Genomic DNA, 17671 nt, shown 5'->3' on the forward strand with positions numbered 1-17671 from the left:
CATCGGTTGCACAAGATTCGATAGTCATCGACAAATGAGTTTTACGTAAGAGTTAAGCGATTAATCGCTCGAGTGTGTGAGATTAATTTGTTTTATTTTATTGGCGCAGCTGATATTCTACGCATAAATGAAGACGGAGAAGTGACGATTGTTAGATTTTAACGGTGCATTGGCCGCGCGAGATTTTATTCGATCATCGGGATGAATTACGTAAGAAATTGCGGTTAATTGATCGCATTTAGTATATGCAACGCGTATCACTGACGGTATGATTGTAATAATGCGCTTTAATGGGACACGAGGCCTTTGATCTTGCCGATTAAGAAATTGCGGTTAATACGCGCACTTTGTTCTTCGTTTCTCCGAAGAATCTAGTGAATCGCAATAAAATCACTCGTAATTACTCGTAATTCGCGCGGAGATTATTGCAAATTTGAATTTTTATTTTAATTATTGTATTGTATTTACATGACTATTTCTCTTCACACGATATAATTAATCTTCGATTATATTATTCAACATCAAACAATCCATCCCAGGAAAGTTAATTCTCTATTCACCACCGCAATTAAACAAAAAAAAAGGAAATGGTATAGAGTAGCGGCATAATAATGACAGAGAGTAATAATATACGTACGGCATAAGTATAAAATACGCCGGGAATGACCATAAAACGAATCAAAAGTGAGTTTTACGATGTAAGCCTAGGACGAGCGTATGAGAAAGTTTACCGACGTCTTAATGAGTGATTATCGTTGCTCACTCGCCAGACGGTGTTAATTAAAGCGCCGCACCGATTGTTCTTCTACTATCGCGAGAATTTCTTCGATTAACGATCCTTCGCACAACGCGACACCGATGCACATATCGCGGATCTTGGCGCCAGAATTCTACTCGTGCTGGAACACGTCTTATCTCTCCTCTTGCTCATGCGGTTTCATAATACATACTTCGCTGATTGTAATAACGAGCTGATGCAACGAGTTTGCATTGTCGGCTTTATGAATGACGATGAGCAATGCCATTTCGCACCGTAAGCGTTTATTCACTAATTCGTTTCCCTTCATTTGCTCCAGTCGCAATATTAACAATTTTTTTTTTTTTTTTTTAAACATATTCTCTTTTGAGAAACGGCAAATTATATTAGTAAAAACAAACCCATAAATAATTAATAATCAAGTCATGAATTTAGAAACAGATCGTGTCGTAGCATGCAGATGAAAATAATTCACGAAGTTGTAGTTGTAGTATATCGCCTATTGAATATTACATGCAATTCCATTGATTAAATTTCCAATTCGTTCCGCGACAGAATTTTGTATTTGCCTTTTACGATCGTGTTTTTGTGAACGTTAACGCTATCCGTGGAACGTGTGCTGCCTCACGCGGTGCCGCCATTAAAACGTGAGCGCCATAAGAATCCCCGTGCGGAAAGAATCCCATGCAGAAATTCGACAAACTTTTCGTATTAAAGCGGTGGGAATCGATCGCTACGGCCAATTTCGATCCCAAAGGAAATTTGTGCTTTTATTTGTGTACCTAATCCGCGAAAGAAACGACACAGCACGCCGAGCTCTCCGTCCGAGATGCAATCTCATTCGTTTATGCGTGAGCGAACATATTCTTTCTTAGAAATCGTTTTACCTGCTCCTTTTTTTCGCTTTGAAAAGAAGAACGCTTTTGATCTACGTTTCGCGCTTCGATGCGAAATCGTACTGATGCATTTTAGAGTCCCTTCAGAGTCGTGTTCTTCATTTTCTCATCATTAAACTGGAAAGTTATGACAACGATTTGTCATTAACTATCAGCTGAATATGAAAAGAAACGACGTTATATAACGCGATTTGAAGGTAATCTTCGATTCAGGGTCAGCTACGAGAATCCAATCGGTTACGATCCGATGTGATGTTTCTACACTCAGTTAATGATAATGAAAACGTGCTAAACTGCTACAAAAAAAACAAAATATATTAAATGAAAACATACAACGCGGACCATCGTACATACATATATACCAGAACTTGAACGAGGTAATTCCGATAAAGCAAACTTTATTAAAGCCTGAAGCCACATGCGCTCGATTACTGTAAGGCAAACAAACTTGCCGGTTTTTTTTTTAAATCGGATCCCATATTTATCAGACTTTTTATAATGGCTTTATTATCCGTGTATAAGCGTTAACTTAAATCGAAGGTAGTAACGTGTTATTTAACCGATCGCGCCTGTCGGGCAAAATTGCTTTCCCTTCCCGTTTCTCTGAAGGGTCTAATGGAAATGATCGAGATGTGGCGCGTCCCGATTCGTGGTACATCCCCTTTTATCGACAGTGTAAACATAATTAACGTCCTGATGAGTATCCTGATTATTGGTCTCTCCCAGGAAGACACGAGTCTCACATTCCGTGCCGCCCGAAATTGCCGGTCGAAATTATTAATTATGTCGTGCCATAATTGAGAGACTTGATATGAGACATTTAACGATATTATTATATTATGGTTTCTCTTTTCTTTAATTTTCCGTCGATTAATTTTATTAGGAATCAATATATAGCGCGAAATATTATATAGAAAGCAGGAATAATTTTTCTATCATATTTTGTTCGATAATGATAGCTGACAGAGATGTTTGCCAAGAGCGAGTAATCACGGCTGTTTGTTTGAATTTTTCAACTCGACGATATTAAATTTTCTTTTCATTCAAACGACGGTTTTATCTAGTTATAAAACGCTGAGGAAATATTTTTGGATTAAGATGCGATTCGCATTCGCGCGAATGAGTAGTGTTTGGAAATTTTCCAAATGCGCTTCGCTTTGACCTAAAACTCGAGTTGAAAATTCGATGGCGCGCCGCGTCTCGCATCCTAAATCGATCGTATCGTCCTGCGATGAATAACGATTGATATATCTCGTTGCATATAACACGATCGAATCGACCTGGACGCTCGCCAAGATATGCCCGACTAAATTGCACCTGGTCGCACAGGAAGACGGAACCTACCGCATTCAGCACATTTGGAGAATTGCCAGACACGACCATAAAAAAAAATATCGAAACGGATTTAGGATGAGAGCAAACATATCCGACATAATAATCTATGGCGTTTGCCGTCGGCGAGGTAGCACGATGTATCCCACGTCAACTATCATCATGGGAATTAACTTTCTAACTAGTAGCTGACGGCGTGAAAGTTATCGTATCAGTATTTTTATCTGAATGTTGACCTCGAGTTGACTCGAAAGATCTCTTAGTATTCCGTTAAATAGGATAACGCATTGTCATAATTGCCGGCTGACAGTAGGCTATCTTGAAAGAGGTACAAGAGAAGAAGATAAGAGGAGTTTTTCGAAGGAGCTTGCGTAAATGTTGTTGAATCTTAAATCTCTCCAAATACAAGATGCCGAAAATAAACTTTACGTTTGAGAACATTAAGGGGTTAATGAACATTTCAGATTTTATCAAGTGTATTTGATCTTGGAGATCGGCCAAGGAACGTGAAGTAAATCCAGACTGATGTAATTTCGGATTCCATATCTGCGGGACAATTCTCATTGCAGACGTGATTCCAGGAATTAATTAGTCGGTATCCCGACGAGTTAGTGCGCAGACAAGCGTTTTGCGAGCCGAAATGAAACGACTGCCGAAAGTCGTGAGTCACCATTTAATTCGAATTAATATGAGATGAGGCGCGTAATAATCGCGTCAAATAACTCATGATATCTTTACTGTACTTATTTTGATTTGTTTAATAATGATTATGAAATGAGAATGGTATATTAATATCATTGATTTTTAGTAATGGAAATGGGTGCAAACTGCAAGAGATTCCACGAATGTTTCGAAAACGCATGAGCGAGCCAAAGCGATCGCTATTAATAAAATAATGGTTCCGAGTAGTTATGCTATTTCACTCGCTTTCCTGTTTATGCTATAGTATGCAATATGAAATTTAACGAAATTTAATGCGATTCGTCAATTGCAAAGAAAGGAAAAAGAAATACAAACAAAATTATACTTTGATATATTTTCCTCATTTCTTACAGACTTTCCGAGAATAAATGCACTTGGATGCGAGCCCGTTGTTTAGACAACTAAGTACACTTCTATTTTTACCGCGGTAACGATTATTTCGAAAAATTACGGCAACACGATAACCAGATAGAGTTTCTAATATTTCGATTTGCACAGATGCATCGTATCAAAGCGCGTTCAAAACAAATAAAATTTTACCCCGATTTCAATTTTTTTCCCTTCCCATTTATGTTTGACATTCGACGTCCAGGATGAGAGACCTTATTATAGGAAAAACAACTTTCGTGCTAGTAGACGCTTTCCTTTCGCACTTGATTATTTTCCTTGAGCGTTCTTCGAACCTCTGCATTATGTGAGAGTTTCTTTGATAGATCACTTTACAAGTGCTCAATGAAGGAGACTGATGGCATGCTCACGCGCCGCCCGATTGATGTAACGCGAGTGCCAGACTTAAAATACATCTCTTTCGAGTGTACAAGTTCGAGCTTGAAGAATCCTTCATGAACCGTATGCATCGTATTAACTGTCTGAATCACTGCATTGCAACGACAACGCGAATCATCATTTTAGTTACTGTTCCGTAATTAATTTTTAGGAGCTCTATATAATAGTCGCGCACTTTAATTAATGTTATCCTTCAATTAATGTTCTGCTCATTAGATATCAGGGAAAGAAATATAGCGATGAATTTGACAGAGAGTTATAAACTTTTAATGATTTATGAAACGAGCTGTCACGACAAGTAATCTTCACTTACGCTTTCACTATCTAAATGTGATGTCAGATAACAAATTTGTTTACAGCATTTCATATGACGAAATTCTAAACCCCGCTATTATGAATTAATTAATTACACCCAGTATAATCTGAATTTGAATCTACATTGGTGAAAGCATAGCAGAAAATAAATTTGATTGTTAATTACGTCAGAATCTTACTCAATCACATGGATTCGCCAATTAAATGGATATACTCGATTACTTTTTCAGCTATGCGTTAGACTCGAAGACGACTTGATGATGATGAATCATCCTCTTGGCAGGTCAATGATTCGCCTCGATCTTTAGTGTGTATCATCGATAATGGTCAATTTTTTTTAAATGTTTGTCATCGTTCGTCATCCGATGATTGTATCATATTTTTAGAAACGATAAGTATATGCGTTTATCGTCTGATGCGCAATACCGTATTGTGGAGAAAGAAATGTTAGTCTTTTAATAACATGCAGATTACTCATAAAATATGGCATGACCAATAACGGGAAGAAATGTGAAATATGTATATTAAAATCACGTAGTCGCGAATCATCGAAGTGGTTGCAGTTAAGTTGCAAAAGATAAGGAAGTAATATCGTAATCTCGCGTGCGCGTTTAACGATTCTACGAACACCGTATCTTAAATCAGCCCTTAAATGTTGCGTTGCGTTGTCGATTTACGCATCCATCCGCGAGATCCTTTCCGTTCGCACACGATCGCTGCGTAAGCATCGATGTAATTTACTCGCCTACGAAAATAGCCCCGCGGCGCTTTACGGTCGCCGAAAATGAGGGGGAGTTTGCGGCGCGAGAGAAAACCCCGATGCCTTTAATTCATACCTCGTTGCGTTACGTGTCGCCCGTAAATCCGCACTCTCGCGTGAACTCCCTTACTGCCGAATCACTCGCGGATGCATCGCCGGCCGGATTTTATGCGCCGTGGTAACGAGCTTCCGCGGTGAGCTTTACGGCGGATTTATGAATGCTCTTCGCCGTTGGTCAGGTGGTAAAGTTGTTTTTTAATGCTCGTAGCGCGAGACGAGGGTTCTGTTTCGGCGAAACACACTCGAGAAAAAGATAGATAAAGAGATAGAGAAAGAGAGAGAAGGAGAATGCATGCGTGAAATCGAGACAAAAACGGATGCAGCACAACGGTCTGGATTGTAAGGGGCGGATGAACTGAAGAAGAGAGCCGAAAGAGTTTCGTATAAACAACACTTCCGCGAAGTCTATCAGCTGTTTATCGAGGGATGGAATACTTGCTAAAACGAATCGCGTTTTGCCCGGCAGGCGCCATGATCTTATATATAGATCTCTTCAAAGAATGCATCATACGTTAGGATGAGATATTTCTAAGAATGAAACGTGTCATTTGAACAAGGACATGCCAACATTTGATATGACGTAATTATTAGATATGAGATGTTTCGTATGAAGTATTAATGATTAATTTTTTAAAATCTTATTTAAATACTTTTGTAAATTTGATGTGTATTGAAATAATTTCAAATTAAAATAATTATTTCTTAATGAATTTACTTTTGGTCTCTAAAAGTGAAAAGTATTTCTTAATACCCGAAAAATATATTTTAGCAATATATGTAATATATTTCGAAGTAAATGGAGGATATGCTGGTTATTTGATAATGCGTACTCTGCATTTTATTATTTACGTAGTAGATAAATCCAATATTCGAAGAATGACATATTTGCAATTTGTTCGCGCGAACGCATTAACTTGCAATACTCGTCGTGTTTTCTATACAAGCGGCGCATAGTTATGCGATAATCGTAAAATTCCGATTTTATGGGTTTTCCTAGTTTTGATAAAGAACGCTCGAGCTCCCGGGGCTTTAACGAGGATCCTAAGAAGCAAGCAAGATAAGCTGGTTAATGTGCATTTATTACCATATTAGCGTCTGCATAGAACTGACACTTTTACGTTGCACAAGATGTTTTGTCGAGAGGTAGGTCAATTGCAGATTAACACTGTCGTACGGATAAACATGTCAAGCGATAAAGAAAATGTTATATCGACGGTTAAGATTGATGTATGCGCGTGCCATTTGTAAGAAATGGTAACGTTCTATGAAGATATATTCAAAAAATTTTTCCAGTAAGGACCAGCATTGTTATTCTATGATATCGATGCAAAACAATGAATTTCGCGACATGATACATTTCTCTCTTTTTACATACACAATTACTAAAAAAGGACATAATTTATTCTGTTCTGAAATATTATCGTGCTCTATTTCGCGTTTAAAGATATAATATTATACGTAATGCCTTGGATCGTTTATCTTTCGAAGATTCAACGTAATAGAATTAAATGCTATTCAGTTTTGCACAGGTTGCGAGTTGTGATTCGCTTTTGAAGATTCGCAATAAATTGGAACGCGGGAAAATTATGGCTTCTTCAGGTCGCCATTATGTGAAATACTGCGTTAAATTACGCGCGCTTAATTTAATTTTATCGTCCGAAGCATTAATTGCAGATTTCTTCGTCGTATTTAGGGCACCGGATTAATCATAAACTGAATATGCATTCACTTAACAAGATTATGACTATGTCTCGCTTCCGCGATTATGCGACGGAATTTGTAATCGTTTAATCCAAATTAAAAAGCACGGTTGACCACTCAGTGACGGGAGGTTTCCTTTGATCATCTGGTATCGATGCACGTGAATTTACGGCGGAAAACTATAATGGGTAACTGCAACACGTGGCGGAATTGTTCAATTATCCCGGCGCGGCAATTCCGCTCCGACCGGCATGCAGAGGTAAATTGTCGATGGAACGTGGCGGGTTTACCTTTGTAAATTGGCGCAAAAAGGGCAAAGCACGATTGCGACGACAGCCGCCGTGGACGTGCCCGTCGTTTTGTTCGTCGAGATCGCTGTTGCCGCGAGCTACTACGAAATTAAGATGCGCGCATCGCGTTTGGCGCCAAAATACGCAAAACTAAGAGCGATGATCTCATTGTCGAATAGGTTTTCTAAAGAAACGATTTAAGCTTCTCTCGATCCGTTTATGAGGATTAATTTAATGTATTGTTTTTTTAGAATATGTGCGTAACAAGGGGAACGGATCCATTAAATTTCTTATATAATTTTCGCTTTAATTATTTAAAAATATTTTCTCTTGGCACACTCCAAGTTCTAAATATATTTCCACACACTGTCGCATCGAGTTTCCCTTGATGATAAAACATATTCAATCTGGCAGACGATTGGCGTCTAGCGGACGGCGAGGTCAGTTCTACGAACGTCAGTTAGAGAAGTTTTGACGCAGATAAAACGATTTGCCGGCGGTCTGCATTGCCAAGGTCAATCTAATCTTGGCCTTGTGTAGGTAAGGGGAACCACCCCGACGTCTCTCGGGACGCATGCAGATACACCCGTCGTTAATAACGTCAAGCATCCGCGATAGAGTATATCCGAAACGGTTTTTGAAAACAAAGTACTTGAAAAATCTTGAGAAACTTGGCAACGTACGTCGATAAGAATAGCTAACATTGTAATCAGGGATTCTAATGTATGGAAAATTTCATTAATCTATTCTTTAAACGTGAAATTACAGGATAAAAGTCACTTACTGATTAATCGGTAAAAATATAAGTTTAGATATTATTTATATATTTATTAATTATTACAAATCATAATTTAGTTATAAATATTTCTGCTAATAATTTCCACTTTATAATATAAAAAAAAAAAAAAAACGAATTATTTTAATGTGAATAGATATTTGACGAATCAAATAAAATAAAATACAAAGTAAAATAATTTTTATCGAGTATGACAGTTATAGATGGATAGGTATTTTATATTATTTCCTTGCACTATAAGATCTGTCGAAATAATGTTTCAAGATGAACCAGCGCTACCATCAATGTGCCGATGCATTTCGTGAAAGTTAATCTCGAATTCGGCAGCCCGGAACGAGCAATTCGGAATGTTATGGCCCCTATATTACGTGAATGACTTGTAAATGTAATGTGCATAACAGTGATCGATTTTCAATCTTCGGCCCATGCTCGCGGATGTAAAATTGCGAAATCTGCCATTGACGAAATTAGTTCTACGGTAAAGACACACGTGTGTGTTTGTATATATTTCGACCAATAAAAACAATCTGTCAAATAAATTTTATTGCCAGCATTCGTTGTCATAATAAATCACGGCTTACTATATCGTTTATTTAGTACGACAACTTTCGGAGATCTAGTTTGCCGAAATAAATGTCTGTTGGCAAAAGCTACGTATATATCGTGCATCTATAATTCAATTTCACCAGAAAGAACGTAAATCACGACGTAACAAAGATTACGGTAATCGTCATAACGGTAGCGCCGTTATGTTAAATTAATCACGAGTCTCCGATTCGATCTCACGTTCAAGGAGAATTGCGATCGAGACCATACGATTCTGACAATACCAGGGAAGTACGGAAGATGACTATCGAAACTGTGAGAATCGTCGAGAGATCTGCGGAGATTTTTCTCTCGGTACAGTTACGGAGGATTTCTTTCGCGCATCGCGTCACGTGGTATATATCGCGTGCACCTCCTCGGGTATTTATGCAAATGGAGCGGCATTCGCGAGAGGGAAGTATCGATGAACGGATTCACGTTTGCGACTGTACCTGGCCCGAGAGCTCTCGACTTGATCCTAATCTCTGCCGAGGCAAGGTCGATACGAGGAGAGCTCGACAGTAACTGACTTTACGATTTTCAACTCCTGCGATGGCATCGAAAGCACGTACATACATACACATTTTTTTCTCTCTTCGTGATTTCTCGGAAACCGAATTGCATTTGCTTTGCTTGCAGCCCTGCCTGTCGTGATTCAATGATACTCGATCGAATTATACAATTTTCCGTATCTCGTCCAATAACGCAATTTCTCAAACGTAATTCTCGCCGAGCGAGAGTGATCACGGCAGGTATACTCGATTGTTGCAATTTCTTATCATTATCATGATTGAGCACGTCTTTATTACATCGTGATTCGCAAGTTAAAAAGATATTGAAAATTTTTAATAAATTTCGTTGTTGGCCTCGGTCACCAAATGATGCCCCCCCGATTTAAAAAATCAATTTTGTTTATATGAATCACTACTCACATTATTAGTAACATCCGCTTGCATGGCCGAATCGTCCTCGGCGCCAGCTTTGGCGAGGTCGTCTTTCTCGTTATCCGGGGCGTTCAGATACTCGTCGTAATCCTGCTCGAGACTCTTGGTTTTAGTACTGACCGCGATTTTTCTTTCCTGGCGATTTTTGCCCCCATCCGTTACATCGGTCGCGTTCTTCGGGAACTTATGTCCGATCGAACCAACGGATTTGACGGTCGAGTTCTCCGCGATCCGCCTGTTTGTGAATCTGAGGAGATTCACCGGTCTAGAGACATTTCTCGGTTCGTTGAAATTTTTATAGCCGTCACGTTTTGCATGCTTATTCGATTCGATGTTCCGATAATCCCTCTTGACGGTAGCCTTTGGAGTGGTCGGCTCGTCGGACGTGAGTCTCCTGATGATGTCTTCATAGGTCTTCAAGGATGATTTGGTCTTGCTCTCGTAAAAATCATTATCAATTTCCTCTTCTTCGTTATCTTCATTGTCCTCATCATCGATATTTTTCCAAATATCATCCTCTTCTTCATCTTTGTCGTCTTCCTCGAGTCCACCGTGATCCTCGTAATCCTCATCCTCTTCTATCTTCTTATCGTCTTTCGTTAAATGATATTTAGTCTCTGAGATGTTCGATGTTACTTTCCAACCATCCGTCCATCTCGACACATCGGAACGATCGATGACGCCTCCGCGATCTTCCAGGCGATGCCTCCTTGCGCCACGATAACCGTTCATTCTATTCTTGTCTTTCCTGAGGGATGTGTGTCGCCTAGAATTTCTCCACCACTCGTGATGCTTATCGGCCTCGCCGCTTTCGATGTATCTGTGCGGCTTCTCGTAATTATAATCCTCCTCCGAAACATCTTCGAAATCCGACACGTCGCGATTGCGTGAATACGCGGGTCTATGATAAGTTCTGCCGGGCTTGTATCGATAATTCTTCGAATTATATCGCGACGGAATTCTATGCCTGTCGTTGTCCTCGTCGTACCAGTTTCCGCGATGTCCGCCATCGTGGTATCTGGGCGGATAACGCGGCTCGAACGTTCGGCCGTGATAACCCCTCTGCGCGGATCGATGATGCGATCTGGGATGATCGTAGTACGATTGCACTTCATAATCGTCTTCGTCGACCGGATCCTCGGAGTCTCCTTCGTATTCGTAGTCAACTTTCTGCCAGGATCTCCTGTCGAGATCGTGATGATTCCTTCGATTCAAGGATTCGTGCCTGTGCCTGTGTCGATGTCTCGCCTCTGTCGTCGTCATCGCCGCGTCATCGTGCTGATGGAATCGGCATTCGGCCACGAAGAGGCTGTAGGCCATCAGCAGGCCCAGCAGAAGCAGCAGCCTTCTATCGCGTGTCATTTCGGTCTCCGCAGCACCGTTTGCAGATACCTTACATCATCATGTGCCCCGTGACTGCGGCTTTCGCGCGATAACACCTTGATCGATCACCTCTTGATGCCTCGCCGGTCACGATTTCCTTAGTCGCGCATCGAGCCGGCTCGATTGTCGAGTAGCAGCACTCGCGCACGATCGATATCACGTTGATCATTCCACGATCGAGGCAAGACGAGTTCGCACCTGACGGCTTTCGCGAGCGTTTATCGATCACAGTTGATAGCTTAATCCGGGAACCGTCAATTTTCTCTGACGGCAGTCTCTAAATTTAACCGCACGTCACGGCCGGATTGTGGTGACCATGTGATGACCGCGGAACCTGAAACGATGGTGCAACGCGATTTCTTTTGGCGCGGCTCCAGTACGGTAAGAGTCCGCTGCAACGATGTTCGTCACTAATTACTGAACCATTTAAGTCACAAAAGACATCGGGAAAATATTCGTGAAGATGATTCGAGACAATCCTGTCGTACTGCTTTATATGCAAATCGTCAGTAGTATGAAATAAAAATCTACCCTTGATATCTACCCTTGGTTAAAAATTTTCGCGCTTGCTTCTCGCGAATTTAAAATCTAAGTCACCGGTTAAAATGATTCGTTCATTACATTGATACATCAATCTTCAAGTACTGGTTTCATGTCACGATGTCGTAAATTTATCTGTCATATATTCGTAAATTTTTCAAATCTAACGATTTTTCGGAGCACAATGTCACTGTCCGACGAGTCTATATCATTAATCACCGGTTTTCTCGGGAGGGGGTGGTTTTTCTTACACGGGCGCATTCGACTCGCAGCAACCGGTGGGGTCCAGCGTAGAGTACGATAAGTTCACGCCGAATTGTATCGCGGACAGAACGTCGCGGACGACTGAGACCTGAGACCAGCTCCGCCGGAGCAACCGGCGGCCTGAGAGATCGCGGCACGCACCGCGCATGCGTGCGGGCGATATTCGCCCCCACCGCCCCTCGTGCCGCACCAGCCCGGGATCACCCGCCGCCGCCGCTTCTTCCTTCGTCCCTTCGTCCTTCGCCTTTACCTCCGCAAGAAATCTCTTCGCGCACGGCATTTTACGGGCCCCGCGATGATGCACCGTGAAACAATAGGCATGGACGAAGGGGGCGAGACAGACAAGTCCGCGAACGCAGTGGGCCGCATCTCCACCGGATGTACGATCGGTATGAGATGCACTTCTCAAAAATTGCCACTTCCGATTGTTCGATGGAATCGTTTCTTTTTAATAGCCAAGTAATTCCAGAGTATAAATCTCTTCAAAAATATAATTTAAAAAAAATAAATAAATAAATTGGAATTTATTTGGTTGTTGTATTTATTATAAGACAAATTTAATATAAAGTGTGATATCTGAGAAAGAAGATGATGTGCTTAGCCTTGTCACGCTTTGCCGAGCAAAGTTGGAGAACTGTGAGCACAGGTGTGGTCATGCATCGGAATGTATGTATAAATGGCGTAAGATAACTGCTACTTCTCGATTCAAGTATATTTTTTAAATGTAGGTATCATTGCTTCGGTAGTGTTATTTTATGTAGTGCTGATTAAAGATTTGGAAAAATTGAAGCTGAGAAAATCATAGATGCGGATCGATATGGCAAGACGTCATGGTCCTTGGAGTCACGCGTGTTTGTCGAAACCGGTTTTCAATTTATTTCGAATAGAAACGACATTATCCGCATTAGACTCTCATGGAGATCGCTTCTTGTCCGCGATAAAAGGCATTAAATTGATTTAATATGGAATGAAGTGGTACACCAACGCGCGTGTCGCTCTATCTTAATCACGATTAGTCTTAAAGCGAATTTAGATAATAACGACATTTATCCTTTAGCAGAGATTCATTTAGAAAATAAATATTCATTATTTTCAGGAGATACGAAACTCTTTATTAATAAGCCACATATTATTAGAATGCGCACACACATTGAAACAGGGATTTTATACAAAAATAGTAAATATATATTGAATTTTTTATATCCATTGGGAGGAAAAGACTTTTATAATTATATAAGAGTCGCGGTAATAAATTATATATAAGACATACATTAAAATATTCATATAAAAAAATTAAAGAATTGAGAAATACGTTTCAAGAAAAGACGTTATAAATATGTAGGTAACGAACAGCATGAGAGATGTATCTTACACAGGATATAGTTTAAAGCTAATGGATGGCCGATGTTAAATGCGGCGTTTATCTTACGCTTTTGCGCGAAAGTAATATTTTTTTGCAAGCGATTATCCAACCGTTACCAGGGCTTTTAGTCAAAGGAGATATCAGGCGAGTGCTAAAAAGAACGCTCCGATTTTAATCCCTCACGGGAATCTCTTTCTTCCTCCGGTCTTCGTTCACGTTTACGATGTAATGCGCGGGACGTACGTTTCTGTGACACCGTGAGCCTGTCTCTCTCGATTTTACGATCGTCTGGGTCGAACGACAGTCGACCGGCTGGTCTTTTCGCCGGGCGTTCCATTCACTTTCGCGCCGCCATTCAGAGATGCTGGAGTAAACGACGATACCGCGAAATCCGGATCGAAATGGGAGCAAGAGAGAAAGAAGTCGCATGTATAAAAAGAAGAGGAAGTCACATACTGGGAGAGAGAGAGAGAGGGGGGGGGGGGGGGGGGGGGGGAGATGTGGAGAAGAGAGATCGGAGGAAACTGCGAGAGATAATGCGAGGAGAGGAAGATACGATCGTTGATGCCGATCTTGCAACCGGTACAACGAGGACTGCTTTTTCGTCGCTCGCGGAGGTCGGCGGGCGGTTTTTGTAGCCCCTTTAAGCCGACCGCGGTGCTTACGATGATAAATAAACACGGCGGCCTCCCTATCCCTCCCCTCGGCTACCGCATTGCGTTCCTCCGATCCGATCGATCGACTGATGTAACGCGCGATCTGTCGACGAAGAAACATCGCCGGCATGTCAACCAGACTTTTTCCGACGCGCCAGGAAGCTGGAGAGAGGAAAACATTTTGCCAGATGTGTCGAGCATCTAAAATTATTGAGGTTTGTCGGATCTGTCAGGAGAGTCACACCAAGTTGTACGAAATATCAGTACGAAAGCAACGTTATTCAGAGTTGGGTTTTTTATTTTTATTTTTATTTTTTTTTTTTGCGAAGGGAACTTACCTTACATAGTCATTATGACGCCATCGTGACGACGAGTATCAGAATTTTCATTTTACATGTATTATCTTACGAAACATGGGATGCGAAGGAATCAAAATTACTCTTGCGTTGTACGATCATTAAAATGTTTCACGCCAGGCTTATTTTCCTAAATGTCGAGAGTGGGTTATGCAATGATGTTGTTGGCCACGGCACGAGAGCGTTGTAAAATAGATTTTACAACGTGGAATCTGTCGGTCACGGCGCGCGGCGTTTAACAGTTATGCGTCGGCGGATTTCTCTAATTATTTTGCTTTCATGTCTCGTCGACGCTTGTCCGCGTTAATTGTAACCATTTGTCAGGATTCGCCGGGTGGACAAACAGATTCTCGTTAACGCGTCGACGTAAAATAAAGATTAAATCGCATCCGCGCCCAACAAAATTCATGTGCCTTGCGTAGAATGCGCACAATCGTGCACGTTGCCGGATAAACGAGGTGAGACACCAGGTGCGTCCGGTTAAATAAATGGGGCATGGATAGAGAGAGAGAGAGAAAGAGAAGCTCTCTTTTTTTAATTCAGAATTATAACTTCTTTACTCTCAAAATATGATAAACTTAAAAAAGGAACAAGAATCTTGACCAAACTCAGATTTTTTTTATAAAATATATTGTGTTAAAAAATTATAATATATAAGATGCATTTTAAAATATTAACAGATTGAGACAACTATTACCACTAAACTGTCTTTCAATGAAATTTGCATGTTATACTTATAACTGAGACCACCAGAGACTATTTGTTGAAAAGCAGTCTTACAATTAGTCAAGATACACTGATTTCATTTAAGAGAGTACGTTACTAAATTTTTTCTGCAAGTAAGTCTACCACAAAGTACTTCCGCGTTACACAAACGGGCAATAAGTATACATTTACAAAGATTTTGTTCCGTGATTCCGGCATATCCACGACTTGCGCGATCATCGAGATACGGAACGTTCACAGGATAGGACATGCGATCACGTGGAGTTTCATCAAGATTTTCGTAGACACGAAACGAGATTAGTCACGCGGATTTAAGCGCGGCTTTCGTGCCAAGACAGACAGACGCGGAGGTACCGATTTGTTCTACTTACAAAACAAGCGCGTGGGCCCGCTTCGAATGCACGCATGTAGTTTTCCATAAGTCACCGACTTAAAGATCCGTGACGTTCGTTGCTTGTATACCGGGCGATATCTTGTTTGCTCAATTTCTCATGCACGAGAATCTTTTACATTTTTTCAACTAATATTCGGAGATGGAAATGATGACGCGTTTTTTGAATTTTTTATTTAGAAACGTAACTAATGATTATGTATATCGGTCTTAGAAGTTTAATATATGCCACTTGAAAATATAAACAAATTTCGAAAATATTCGAAAGAATGATTATTTCTTTGCCGAAAGAAAGTAATCTCTATTTGTAACTTACTAATATCGTACTCTCATTCTTTTATCATATCTTAATAGTTATTTAAGGCTATCTATCGTCTATAGCGTATGATATACTATAATTTTACGAAATTAATATGTCGGAGGATCAATATTCTATTAGCTCATTTGGATTTAAGTATTTCACGCATTGACGTGCAGACAGTATAATATCGCAAATTATAAAATATAATGATGAACATATTTACATAAAACTGGTTAAGTGTCAATATCGTGAATTAGAAACAAAATTTATTTTGTGCGACTTGTTCATCGGCGTATATGTACAATATCACACGTTTACTTTCGTTATCTTTCGATTTCGCATTTTTAATCAAGTTCAACCGGGTTATCGGTGGAGATTAAGCTTTTGGGTCACTTCGCCATTTCAAAGAAATATATCACTTTCCGTTTGCGATAGCCAATTTTAACGGGCTTGCATCTTTTACATTACATTAAAGATGCGACGAAAAACTTTTAATTAATTTTTTTATCTATTACTTGTAACATATTTAATTAATATTAACGTTCGTGAATATGATAGCAGCCTGTAACAAATGTTCGAGGCACACACTTACCGTAAGATACTCTCGACTTTCTTAGTTACAAAAATAAATCACTCCCAACATTCTAAAAACAGTTGCGAGGGTGCAGAGGTAGGGGTAGACTGGTCGGGACGAACCAAAAAAATGTCAGCTCGCGGAACACCCGTCGCGGCCGCAATCTCCGAGATACACTTTCGTCTGATGATCGCCGCACTCTCGCGCTCGTAGAGAATCCCATTTTGCACGGTGCACCTGCTGAGTGGCAACGTGCGAAAGGGGCGACGAAGAACGCGCGTCGGCGCCCGATTGCGATAACCGGAATAAGCGTCTTCTGTATTCTTCAAGGCCGCGAGGATACATCGCCGCGCGACCTTTGACATCTCGCGCGCCCGAACGACGACACCTTCCACGGTACGTTCGCCGATCCGGCTCTTCTTTCACCACGTTTACCTTGAGACGTCACCATGGCATCTCCCCCGTGCGAGAGAAAGCGCCGGTTTTGTCACTTCGCGAGAGATTCGACATTCCGGCGGAGAGGAATACGTTTCTGTCACGGTGCGTTTGTCGAGTCGCAACGAAGGACGTTCGTTGGTCTTGCTCTCTCCCTTTCCGAAATATCAGCGGTACGTTTGATAAATTTTGTTGATGAGGGTAATATTATTTTATAATTTCCTCGACCGGCAAACTCACGGCCATTGAAACCACTTTTACGCCGGAAGTGCTTCGGAGATAACTAGACGACAAACACGAGAAAAGCAAACAGGGTGGATCCTATATGGTTTATACTCCGTATTTTAAATGCAAACATTGCTGATGAGAACCTTTTAGTCCTCCGACCTTTTTTAGCTCCTTCCAGTTAACGGGAACAACCCGCAGCTGGTAGTCGATAAACAGGCGGGTCTTTGTAATAATCTTTACAGCTTGACGAAAATGAAAGTAGTCTGTTTAAAAGATATGCTAGGCTTTGTTATCACGGATACGGCGGTTTACCGGCGTTCAATGTCGCATACATAAGTCTGCCAACGCTAAGGAAAAACTACGCATCAGTATAATAGAGAGGCTGCAGCGTACAATGTATCATTATTTTCTTCTGACAAAATTAGATTACCTCATTCATAGTCACTATGCGCCTCGGACGTTTGCATTTCATTTTCACAGATAATTACATACGACAATAGAGATCCTATTGAATGAGCAAACAACATCAA

General features: G+C 40.7%; 1 protein-coding gene across 1 annotated transcript in view; it reads right to left on the reverse strand.

Moving 5' to 3' along the window:
* The window catches only part of LOC115238279 (DNA ligase 1-like), a 40577-nt gene extending 28384 nt beyond the window's left edge, over nucleotides 1-12193 (reverse strand). The window contains exon 1 of the mRNA XM_029811962.1: nucleotides 9913-12193. Within this exon, the coding sequence (XP_029667822.1) occupies nucleotides 9913-11286 (1374 nt within the window). The 5' untranslated portion in view covers nucleotides 11287-12193. The remainder of the gene's footprint in view (nucleotides 1-9912) is intronic.
* Nucleotides 12194-17671: the final 5478 nt, after the last annotated feature.

Source organism: Formica exsecta, unplaced genomic scaffold, assembly GCF_003651465.1.
Source record: "Formica exsecta isolate Colony F162 unplaced genomic scaffold, ASM365146v1 scaffold33, whole genome shotgun sequence".
NCBI classification, from domain to species: Eukaryota; Metazoa; Arthropoda; class Insecta; order Hymenoptera; family Formicidae; genus Formica; species Formica exsecta.